The following is a 13155-nucleotide window of genomic DNA, read 5'->3' as shown; positions in this document are numbered from 1 at the left end:
CCAACCACATTCTCCAGCAGGTAGATTTGAACCAACCACACTCCCGAGCAGGTAGATTTGAACCAACCACATTCTCCAGCCGGTAGATTTGAACCAACCACACTCCCGAGCAGGTAGATTTGAACCAACCACATTCTCCAGCCGGTAGATTTGAACCAACCACACTCCCGAGCAGGTAGATTTAAACGAACCACATTCTCAAACAAGTAGTTTTGAACCAACCATATTCTCCAGCAAGTAGATTTGAACCAACCACATTCTCAAACAAGTAGATTTGAACCAACCACATTCTCCAGCCAGTAGATTTAAACCAACCACATTCTCAAACAAGTAGATTTGAACCAACCACATTCTCCAGCAGGTAGATTTGAACCAATCACATACTCGAGCAAGAAGATTTGAACCAACCACATTCTCCAGCAGGTTGATTTGAACCAACCACACTCTCGAGCAGGTAGATTTAAACCAACCACATTCTCAAACAAGTAGTTTTGAACCAACCATATTCTCCAGCAAGTAGATTTGAACCAATCACATACTCGAGCAAGTAGATTTGAACCAACCACATTCTCCAGCAGGTAGATTTGAATCAATCACATTCTCCAGCAGGTAGATTTGAACCAACCACACTCCCGAGCAGGTTGATTTGAACCAACCACATTCTCCAACAGGTTGATTTGAACCAACCACACTCTCGAGCAGGTCGATTTAAACAAGCCACATTCTCAAACAAGTTGGTTTGAACCAACCATATTCTCCAGCAAATAGATTTGAACCAACCACATTCTCAAACAAGTAGGTTTGAACCAACCACATTCTCCAGCAGGTAGAATTGAACCAACCACATTCTCCAGCTGGTAGATTTGAACCAACCACATTCTCCAGCAGGTAGATTTGAACCAACCACACTCCCGAGCAGGTAGATTTGAACCACATTCTCCAACAGGTAGATTTGAACCAACAACACTCCCGAGCAGGTAGATTTGAACCAACCACATTCTCCAGCAGGTAGATTTAAACCAACCACATTCTCAAACAAGTAGTTTTGAACCAACCATATTCTCCAGCAAGTACATTTGAACCAACCACATTCCCAAACAACTAGATTTGAACCAACCACATTCTCCAGCAAGTAGATTTAAACCAACAACATTCTCTTACAAGTAGATTTGAACCAACCACATTCTCCAGCAGGTAGATTTGAACCAACCACATACTCGAGCAAGTAGATTTGAACTAACCACATTCTCCAGCAGGTAAATTTGAACCAACCACACTCGTGAGCAGGTCGATTTGAACCAACCACATTCTCCAGCAGGTAGATTTGAACAAACCACACTCCCGATCAGGTAGATTTGAACCAACCACATTCTCCAGCAGGTAGATTTGAACCAACCACACTCCCGAGCAGGTAGATTTAAACCAACCACATTCTCAAACAAGTAGTTTTGAACCAACCATATTCTCCAGCAAGTAGATTTGAAGGAACCACATTCTCAAACAAGTAGATTTGAACCAACCACATTCTCCAAGTACATTTAAACCAACCACATTCTCAAACAAGTACATTTGAACCAACCACATTCTCCAGCAGGTAGATTTGAACCAACCACATACTCGAGCAAGTAGATTTGAACCAACCACATTCTCCAGCAGGTTGATTTGAACCAACCACACTCTCGAGCAGGTAGATTTGAACCAACCACATTCTCCAGCAGGAAGATTTGAACCAACCACACTCCCGAGCAGGTAGATTTAAACCAACCACATTCTCAAACAAGTAGTTTTGAACCAACCATATTCTCCAGCAAGTATATTTGAACCAACCACATTCTCCAGCAGGTAGATTTGAACCAACCATTAACTCGAGCAAGTAGAATTGAACCAACCACATTCTCCAGCAGGTAAATTTGAACCAACCACACTCCCGAGCAGGTAGATTTAAACCAACCACATTCTCAAATAAGTAGATTTAAACCAACCACAGTCTCCAGCAGGTAGATTTGAAGCATCCACACTCCCGAGCAGGTAGATTTAAACCAACCACATTCTCAAACAAGTAGATTTAAACCAACCACATTCTCCGGCAAGTAGATTTGAACCAACCACACATTCGAGCAAATAGATTGCTTTTTTGTGTGCACGCTCTGTGCATGTTTGACTGTACGTTTATTAACTCGAACAGTCAATAGTTCTGAGTTTCTTATGTAAAAGTTTGATTCATAACGAGAATTGCACAGTTATTGCTGATGGATGAAACCATGTTCGACAATTTCAAACTACAACTGGATGCAGTGAAATTGCTGGGAGAGTTGCTCTGGTCAGCATTGCAGTCACATCAGTGTGTGGTTTGATCAGTACCAAAGTTGTGTCACATTGTATTTGTGAACAAGTTAAATCGACTTCGTGTAAATTAGGAATCCTTTTGATAACCCAGAGGAAACTGGTGATGGTGGTGGTTGTCCTCTCAATTCCAAGCACTGCAGCAAACCAAGTGCCCTGCTTTGGCCTTTGGTGAGTTATCTTATGATCCCAGTCCAATTGTAAGCCTGTTGTTGGCTTAATGGTTAAGACAGCAGGCTTAAGATGTGAGGGTCTTGAGTTCAAGCCTCTCGTGCTGTTGAATTCCTTCAAGACACGGGGAGGAATGCCATCTTGCCCGTTGGCCTTGCTTATGTCCAGAGAGAGGAGTATTTTTTTGACTGCATGAAAAAAGATTATAGAGAGTGACATATGATTGGTAAGGGGAGCATCAGAGGGAGATGGAAAGTTAGAGTCATCCAGTGTGGAGTTAGAGGAGAAAAGAGAAACAAAAAGAGTTGCTTTATCAATCGGAGAGACAGCGATAGTATCATCGGAACAGAAAAGCGAAGGAAAGGTAGAGCGACAGAAGTTGTTGGAAATACTTTAAGCTAAGGACCAGAAAGATATATTCGTGGAAGAAGATGAGAGGTTGTCACATTTCTTTTGAATAAAGGAATGCTTCGCTTCACGAATTACATGTTTGTAATGATTTCGGGCAGGTATGAAAGCTGAATACGAGTCGAAGGAAGAAGAGTTTTTCCATGTCTGATATGCAGCATCCCGTGCACGAATGGCCACAGAGCAGAAATTATTGAACCAAAAATTGGTAGGAGAGATAGACTTGAAAGAGAAGGGGACATAAGCCTCTATTCCTGCAACAATAACCTCAGCTATACGTTCAGCAGGGATAGAGGCATCACCCGAGGAGAGGCAGTAGTTTTTCCAGGGAAAGTCATAAAAGAAGTTTGGCCTCCCAAGATGTTTTTGCATCATAATAGTACATCAACACTGAAGTTGTGCACCTGATATTTGATTTGTGTCCTTGACCTATGTTTTCATATTGTGACCTAACTCACAAACACATTTTTGATCATAACTTGAATAATTTTCCCCTGATTTTCAGGATGCGATTCCTGATGGATGCACTTTAGATGGCGACACATTTTCGTAGTCTACTCTCTCTCCCTAAATGTTGAAGGTCAAGGTCATATAGTGGTCCGAACAAAATATTCCATCATTGGATCGCGGGCCAAGGTAAGTCGGGGGATGCTTACCCTTGACGATCGCTTTGTGATCGCAGATATCTACATTGTGATTGTTTCTTCCTGTATTCCCATCCCCAATACAATTTCAATACACACTATAAACCCGACTTCGTCTCCGGGGGAATTCTGTTTGGCGTGGTGGCGTCACCTAGTGGTTTGATCAAATCCGTTAAGGTCGATTGATCTTGGAGAAGCATGTCATGCGATTTTGGTTACCCAGCTGAAGATTAAGATCAGTCATGTGATCGTTTATCGACGTAGAGCCTGGGTGACCCGGTTCCAGTGGGCAGGCAGTGGAGATTAAAGACCGTGATCTGATCTGGAAGAGTCGACTCATTTGACCTCTGCTGTCATTTTAACACTACTTTCCAGATTTTAACTTGGCAATTGGTGCAGACTGGCGACTGTAACAATATATTTCCACCAAAATTATTGTTACGCCACTCTTTTGGAGGTATGAAACACACCCGTAGTTAACGGTATTTGGCTGTGTAATGCCCGGCATTTTTTTTTTACTTAACCCAGGATTAGGCTGTGCAATGCGTGGGATGTGGGATGTGCTACCTGCAACTAAAGCTGTCCTGATCAATATTCTATCTGAAATAAGCATTGCACAAGTAGCAGCACATCCTCAAAAATTAACCTGGATTCACATCAGTGAGTTGTCAAACCTAAAAGTGTCTCCACAGCCTCCAGAACACCTCAAAGGTTATTAAGGCTCAACTGCAGAGACTCCTTTTAAAGCAAAAGGTTATTTGAATCGTCAAAAAAGAAGAAGCTTTTCACTGAAAATAAAATGACACAACAAAGGCAGTCTATTAACAAAATATAGCAATTTATTAAAAGACCAAATAACATTTTCTGGAAATTGCTTTGCCTTTACCCATGCATACCAGGGGTCAGGAAAATGGTAGAAGACAGGTGTGGAGTTGGCTAGAAAAACGTAAGTGGCCATTCAATTTGTTTTGTGCACTAGAGAATGATGGGGAAAGCCAGAAAGGGAAAAGTATGTGGACAGTAGGAGTTGGCCAACTGCAAATTTAGTGTGGGGGACCCAAGAAAGGTGAGAACCAAATCAAAATAATGTGAACTCCTGGTTTAATGCCCAAGATGACTGGTTCTCATGAAGTGAATGGGATTGAGGTGTAAGGGAAATGTGTCAACTGGAAAAAAAAAAAAACATGACTGGAGGTCATTGAGGAATATTGGCCAGCTGGTCATCCAGAGGAGAACCAGCGGAGAGGAAATGATGCATGTTATATACAAAAAGGACACAAAGGTAATAAAACCACAAAACTATAACGATAATTGAAAATACAAGAAAATATAAATGCAGCTCGACATCTTGCTACATCAGAGAAGAATAATTACAATGAATAAAAGGCTTCAGAACACTGGCGTGTGCGGTTTCGAAACCACCCACAACATGAACCACCTGCAATGAATACAAACAACTGTACTTTTGACAAAGCAATTCAGATCAACGTAAATAATGTCGTGAGCCATTGTTAGGCTCATCACACGGGTTCAACTTTGCCTTTCACAAGTGACCGTAAAACAGGTCTATGGTATCCTCGTTTCAAATCGTACGTGTTGATAATAATTGAAGGCATGTTAAGACGAGGTCATAAAACATCGACTGTGTTTTCGTGGTAAAACCTACAAAATACATGTGAACTTGATGATTTAGTTTTAGATTCTCCACAACGATCTCACTCTTCCTTCTCTCATCTGAGAGACCAACAAACACTCTCTGCCACAAAAAAAAACCGAACACGTTGTTGGCGCAATTTATTTATGTGACATCATGGGACACAGATGAGGTGCAGAACTCTGACAAGAGATAAATGCTGATTAATATGGTACTTTCAACACGACGTATGAATGTTAAATGAGGGAGGCCTTTTGTGCGTGTGCTGTGTGTTTACAATTTTTCGGTTCGACTTGCAGGGCACTTAAACCTGCCATTACAAGCGTGAAACCTGTGATTCAAATAGTCTTTCAAACGTAATTTTCAGTATTTAGGTGAAAGAGCGGAAATTTCATAATGGTTAACCATAATTATGTTCCTAAATGTAAATCGGACTACGAGAGTATAGAAACACGAGAAATATCAACGAACCTTTGGCCTTTCATGGGGCCCATGTCGGCGGTTATATTTGCGGTACGAACTGCAGCATATCAACTTTTTGGACGAGATGATTAGGAAGTTATCCAACTGTTTTGTTGCGCAGAGGCTTCTCATAGCTATGTTTACAAGTACTCTCCACTTCTTTAAAAGTTTTTTTCGTCGTTTCATTCTGCAATCCTTATCTGAGTGGCATGAAATATGTCCCAGGCCACCCCAATTGACTTAGTTACTAGGGGTTTGTGTGTATGCACGCCAAGCAATCTGGGGTGGATTACGTCATTTTGAAAGTCACATAATACAAGTCCACTTCGTTGTGACCTACCCAGATAATGCTGCAGTGTTAGGAATGTTTTCATATTGGGATCCAACATGGACGTAACTATCTCAATACCCGGTGTGTCCACCTTCGACAGCAATCACTGCATTGAGGTCCAGGGAATGTTTGGAGTAAGCTCGGCAGTTTGAATCCGATTGTGTAGATCAGCCATGTGAATGTATCGGTCCTGAGTAAGAGTTGTTATCCTGGTAGTTGATCAGGAAGTCCTCCAACTATTTTGTTATGCAGAGGCACACCCCTTTCTCACACGTACACTCACAAGTACTTTTGGCTTCTTTAAAAGTTTTTTTTCATCCTTTCATTCTACAATCCTTATCTGAGAGGCATGAAATATGTTTAGGTTGTCCCAAATGACTTCGTTATTTGGGATTTCTGCACGTGCACGTCAAGCAATCTGGGGTAGACTACGTCACTTCGAAAGTCGTGTAATACATGTCCATTTCATTGTGACCTAATGAAGTAATGCTGAATGTTTTCACAAGGGGATCCAACATGGACGTGCCAATCTCAATCGCAGCTACGGCCACCTCTGGCAGCAATCGCTGCACTGAGATCCAGGGAGTGTTTGCAGGACTCTCGGTAGTTTGAAACTGATTGTGTTGATCGATTTTGCGAATCTATCCGTCCTGAGCGGGAGTTGTTATCCTGGGACGTCCACTTCTTGGCATATCTCTTTTGATCCAGTTACTCAAAGTCTTCTGAGGTCATAAACAGTTCTTCTCAAGTTGAAGAGCCTTGCAACATGGCTCAGGGAAGACCTTGCTTGAAGGTGTCCAACGATTTGATTCCGCCTCATGTTCTGACAGATGTGGCATTGTAATGGATTGCTAAATAATGTAATCAGTGTATTTTTTGGATGATCCATAAGCTGATCTCTCAGAAGGTCTGTTTGGAATTTGCTAAGAATGCCTCATGTCACCTCTAAAAAACAACAAAAAAACCCAAGGGTGCATGTGTTGCCCGTGGTGAACAATTATTGCACGAGGCAATTATGTTACGTGGAAACCTGCAATCAGCTGTTCTGCAAATCCCTCATGACAAAAAGCCCCTTGGAATGAATGCTGAAACAACCCTTCAACAATTAAATGATCAATTCTCCATGTTCGGTTTTTTTATGGTGGTGAGGACATTAAATACTGAGAGTGAACAACAAATTGAATTTAAACTGCAGTAAACATACTTTTAGGAGCAGACTAATCAACATCATCCTGGTATGAGCAGAATATCATTTTATTGATTGGGGAGGGTGGGGTGGGTGAGAGAGAGGGTTGTGAGAGAGTGCAGTGGGGAAGGGTGAGGTTGAAGTTAAACGCTGAAGATTTGGTATGTACACATTCACCATGTCGTGCGGTGGTGAAAATCTTCATCACTTCCGGAGATCAAGGACACACACCTACATACACACAGGAGGAGGAAATGCTGATGCAGAGATTCATCAAAGAAAGTAAACAACAAGGTGGGAAGGATAAAAAAAAAAGATGAAGAAACATACAGAACCGTCAGATGCACTCGCTCCAACTTTGTCACCCTGTGAGTTCCAGCAGACTTCAAATATGCCACCTGTACCCCGATAGCTGTGCACCAGCGAACCCGTCTGCAAGGCAAAGGGACATACCCACATTTATGTCTCTTACCAACCGTGGAAGTCCAATGGACAATAACGACACACACACACACACACACACACACACACACACACACACACACACACACACACACACACACACACACACACACACACACACACACACACACACACACACACACACACACACACACACACACACACACACACCTTACCTGGGTGCTCCAAATGTGAACGCATTTATCGAAGGAACCGCTGGCAAGATGGCGTCCATCTGGGCTAAATGCGACACTGTACACTGGCTCTTGGTGCTTGGTCAACGTGTGGATCCCAATTCCACGATCTACATCCCACAATCGTACAGTCGAATCGAAGGATGCACTGTTGGGAAAACATTTCATTCCTGTCGATCCGTGACTAGCGACTCTGTGTCGAGAGCTGGGTATCAGATATCGGGTGGTTTGTTCTGTATGCTCTATCATACCTGGCCAACATAAGGTTAGCATTGGGATTCTGCGTACTGGGGCCAGTCGGGCTCCAGCGAATGGTGTAAATCTCCTTGCTGTGTGCTTGAAGATCATGCATGCATGCATCCTGCTTAACACTCCAGATCTGCAGAAGACATGGATTGGCATAGCTTGAAAGAATATGATGGAGTTACTTTTAACTATGTGCAAGCTCTACCTAATGGCAACATACCAACTCCAAATTACAATTTATTTGGTTGATAAAGCTTAAAGGATACATCCATTTCGTAGCAGTCACATGTGTGATGAATCAGAACTTCTCATGTTGTGCCGGTTTAAAGGCAAATCAGAGAGGAATTACGTACAATGAATGCATCGAACATTATTAGGATCTTGATTTCATTAAAACAGAGTTGGCAAGGCAGGAAAAGTCTGTGTGTGCTATGCCGTAACTTGCTGATGGGAAAGTAATTCTATCTCTCTCAGTAAAAGGGTTGTGCTGCTTCAGCATCCTTGCATTCAAGGTGTCCTTTAGCTTTAAAGATTTCTTTGTGTAAGTGTGATTTCGCCCTTTTGTCCTTCCGATGTAGCCGTTAAGGCAGAAAACAGCGATGGATGGGACCCGTAATTATACGCCAACTCTCGCTGGTTCAAACAGATACGAAGTTTATTCCAGCGATCATACACGTCACCGAGGATCTTTCATTTCTGTTCAGCAACCCAGCAGATGGACCATGACTTGGTCGGCTAAATATATGCATTGTGCTGCAATCCCCTCAGCAATATGGAGCGTTGTGAATAAAATGACTATTCCAAAACAGTCTACAGGCCACCACATGCATTTCTTTTTGTACAGAGTACAATGCTGTGGGCATCGGAGAAAAGTTTTCTTTGCAAGTACCCCACTCAAAATGTTCAATTATAATTGCTGTATAGACTTGTGAAGATCAAAGAGAACACTGCCGCCCCCCCCCCCCTATTGAGAAAGTGGTCCATGGTAATGACCTGTGGGGAGTTCAAACGTCGACCAATTGATAAGCAGGTGGGTGTTGCAAGATGAATGGATATGTTCCTTGAACTACTTGTTGAAATGGATATGTTCGTAACAGGATTGCACGATAATATATTTGTGTAAGATAGCTGCGTACAGATATAAAAGTTATTATAATGCCCGTCTGTAAAATAGATTTGCCAGAATTACGAAAAAGGGGATGGAAACAGGTAGTCTTTCCCGCAACAACCGTGCAAGACTTTTATTATTATTTTTTGTTTACCTAGTCAAGCCTTGTGGAAGAGCTAGTGCACTGGGTGGATGAGGCCATAAACAAAAACAGGAAGCAAAACACACATGTATGGGGTAGACAAGATGGACACAGAAGGAAACTCCAAGGAGGAAAAATTGGAAGAAGGGATTTGGGTGGGATTAACGGAGGTAGAAAAGATCATGGTTTTCGATTGGTGACGATCTGAGATGGTGGTGAACAGCTGTCTTGAAGACCTGTAGGAAAGGAGCTTGAAGAGGATGTGGAAGTTGATTCAACAGATGGGGGAAAAAAAGAGGAACAAATGAGAGGTGGTGAGCAGTGATCCTGGATTTAGGTAGTTTCACCAGAAGGAGGTTTATGGTGGAACGTGTGAGCCCTGCAGAATCCTACGGGGACAAAGCACAGAGAGAGAAGAAAGTGCAAGCCCAGAAAGGAGGTGGTAGAAGACAGAGATATCAACGATCCGTCTGCGATGGCAAAATGATCGACCAATAGTATCAGCTTCAGCGTGGGCCTTGGTTTCCACGGTGTCAAGCTGAGCAAGATGTGAGGCAGGGAGCCAACCCAGAGGGGAGCACAGTACTACATTAAGTTGTGGATGAAGGCCTCATGGGTAGATAGGAGTTCAGGTGTGACAAGAAAGAACTTTGTATGATGGAAGATGGCCAGTCGGCAGCTGGTTTTGGATGCCAGCTTTGAAATGTGGTTTTCCCAAGAAAGATCATGGCTGATAGTGAGACCCAGGAGTTTTAATGACTGAACCTCCTCAAGAGGATTGTTAAGAAAGTAAATAGGAGGGTTTGCCAGATGGTTCTTTCGGAGAGAGATATTGTGAGAGAGATTTGTCAGGATTGAAAGAAATATTCCAAGTGTTTAACCGGATTGTGATTTTTTAAGGTCTGAAGGAGGAAAGAAGGCTTCAGGAAGGAAGGAAGGAAGAAGGCTTTTACAGGAAGAGGCTTCAGCCTGCCTGGCTGAAGGATGAGAGATGTCATGGCAGAGGATGAAGTCATCAGCAAATTGATAAACAAGAGGATTTTCTGGAGTCAGAGAGATCATTGATAAAGATCAGGAATAGGACTTGGCCTAGAACACTGCCTTGGTGCACTCCAGCCTTGACAGGGAGAGGAGATGAAAGGATTCCGTTGAGTGCCACACGTTGCCTACGAGAGTCGAGGAAGTCAGTGAGCCATGTGTGGAGATGGCCTTGGATGCCATAGGCCGAGAGTTTGGAGAGTAAGGCAGGATGCCAGACTGTCAAAAGCACAAGGTATGTCCAGAGAGATGGCCCTGATCTCATATCTGACTGATCTCATGCTGGGGCACAAGATTTGGAAGCAACAGAATTGAGACATTCAGCATTCTCACGAGCAGAGTCAGCTGTGGTGCTATTTCAAGAGAGGGAAGGGGAGCATACTACGGAGACAGAGGGCCTCCATATATTGTTGGGTGAATCGAAGCAGTGTGTCCAAGGTGGAGTTACCTGAGCTGAAACCAAATTAATGATGAGATGAGTTTGTTGGAGAAAAGGAAGGATTTCATATTCATTGCGATGATCAATTCCATCACCTTGCTGATGATTGGAAGTAAGCCGATCGGTCTGTCGTTGAGGGGATCAGTTTTTGCATCTTTTTATGAAGTGTAGTGATGTTGATGGATTTCCAAGCAGATGGAAGATGACCGAGCACAAATGATAGGGCGAAAAGGGCAGAAAGGGGATGTGCAAGAGCAGCAGAGCAGGTTTTTAGAACACGTTAGCTGACGCCATCTGGTCCAGTTCAGAGTCAGAGTCGAGGCTTGAAAAAGCCTTCTCCACCTTCTCAAGTGCAAAAGACACAGAGTCCAGTAGCAGTTGGGTACGACAGGGTACCGAGAGTGAGGGTCTCACGAGTGGAGTCGGCTGTGGTATCATTTGAAGAGAAGGACGGGATGGAAGGACAGCATACTCCGGAGACAGACTTAACAAGTTGCCACGAGGTTATAGAGGAGGGAGACAAGTTTGAAAGTTCATTCTTGAGGTTGGACAGATGTAGTTTTCAGGCTCTCTTGAGAGTCGACACACATTTGTTGCAGACTTTTGGCATGCATTGAGATTGCCTTCCGTTGAATTAGCCTTCCAGGAAGAGAAGGCAAGTTGTTTCAGAGCAACCACCTTACTACAGGATACAGTGTACCATGGGTGGGAAAGAGGGTGGGATAACTACAGTTGAGATGGGATGAATCTGTCCATGAGAGAGAGCACGTTTCTGTAGAATTCCCAGAATTCCCAGGCTGTTAATATCAGGGGCAGTATATATGGGAGGCTAGTCCTGAAGAGAGATGGTTGCTTGCAGTTCCTGCCAATCTGCTTGAGTGAAATGCAAGACTTGCCCACATTGAGGCAGCTCTCTTAGAATAGCCAGAGATGTTGACTTTCACAAGCATATGGTCAGATGAACCAATTGGAGCAGAGTAAGAGCAAGAGACATTTGCGGAAAAGTTAGTCATTACCAAATCCAAAACGGAGGATTGGCCATTTGGAGAAATCCGGATTGGAAAGTTTACAGATTAAGTCAGTCCCACGGAGTCACAGAAGTATTTTACATAAGTACCATGGCTGGTAAGAGAGGTACTAATGACCAGCCAAGTTCCATAGTGACAACTGAAATTGTCACATATGAGGAAGGGAGAGTTGGGCTGAGTGGTTAAAAGTTTGTCCATGTTGTCTGAGAGATGTAGATGGATTTGTCACTGTTCGGAGGACGGTACAACACACAGATGAACAACAGGTGGGAGCGGAGGATAAATCACAGCTCAAGGTGCTCCTGGGGGTTGGTAGGTGTAAGATCAGTACAAGGACAGTAAGAAATTGAGTTATTGATGTAAAGTGCAACTCCACTGCCGGGACGTCGTTCAGGCCTATCAAATCAGAGGAGACGATCACCGGGGAGAGACAATAAGGAGTCGGGGACGTCCTGTGGGAAGAAGGAATTTGTTAAACAGATGAAGTTTGGTTCTTTAGCAGTGGACTGGATTAGATCTGTCAAGCATGGTAGAAGAGATATGTCAGGTTAGAGTGGAGACCTTGGATATTTGAGGTCCACACAGTTAGAGATAAGAGGGAGGAGGCATTGTGATGATGGGGAGGCTTTGTCGGGGTAAGGTGAAGCTTTTGGGGTGGAATGAGAGGGAAAAATTGAGTGCGAGGGGTGCATGGGAAGGTTTGAGTGTGTGGGGTGCATGGAAAGGTTTAAGTGTGTAGGTGTGGGGGAAGATTTGAGTGTGTTTGGTGCAGGTAAAAGTTTGACTCTGAGGTGTGGGGTAGCATTTCAGGGTGGGGTGAGGAGGAAGCATTGAGGGAGTGGGGCGGGGTGGGGTGGATGCTTTTCCTGATTTCATATTCCCAACTTTGACAGACGGATATAAAGATCATGGGATGGGAGATCTGAACGGTTGTTAACACAGAGATACGCTGTGCTGTATGAGCAGGGGTGAGGGTAGGGTGGGGGAGGGGAAGTTTGTGGACGAGATGCAGAGCAGACAAACACTTCAGAAAAAGAATCCTTTTGAAGAAGAAGAAGAAGAGACATATCATGGTGGATTTGCAGCGTTTGTGAAGAATATGTGTTGTTCATGAGGGATACAAGGGTTGAAATGCATTCTTAAATTTTATTTTATTTTTTAAAGAGTAACATTTATGTTTATATTGACATTTTTATTTAACGTAGATGCCATTTGGAGTAAAGAAGGGGGTGGGGTGGGGTGTGTGGAACCCAGTAGCAGAATGAAACTCAAGAGCAATTAGAATTGTTATGGAGTGAA

General features: G+C 43.3%; 1 protein-coding gene across 4 annotated transcripts in view; it reads right to left on the bottom strand.

Moving 5' to 3' along the window:
* Positions 1-4383: 4383 nt before the first annotated feature.
* The window catches only part of LOC147008704 (F-box-like/WD repeat-containing protein TBL1XR1), a 31272-nt gene continuing 22500 nt past the window's right edge, over positions 4384-13155 (bottom strand). For all 4 annotated transcript variants that reach the window (XM_085864431.1, XM_085864434.1, XM_085864435.1 and 1 more), the window contains 4 exons: positions 8107-8234; positions 7838-8003; positions 7530-7631; positions 4384-7430 (listed from right to left, as the gene is read on the bottom strand). In XM_085864431.1, the coding sequence (XP_085720557.1) occupies positions 7404-7430; positions 7530-7631; positions 7838-8003; positions 8107-8234 (423 nt within the window). In that variant the 3' untranslated portion in view covers positions 4384-7403. The remainder of the gene's footprint in view (positions 7431-7529; positions 7632-7837; positions 8004-8106; positions 8235-13155) is intronic.

Source organism: Eptatretus burgeri, chromosome 18 (genome assembly GCF_056783735.1).
Source record: "Eptatretus burgeri isolate ZD-2024b chromosome 18, Ebu_testis_v1, whole genome shotgun sequence".
NCBI classification, from domain to species: Eukaryota; Metazoa; Chordata; class Myxini; order Myxiniformes; family Myxinidae; genus Eptatretus; species Eptatretus burgeri.
Note: the sequence above shows the minus strand (reverse complement) of the source record. Positions and strands in the feature narration are given on the sequence as shown.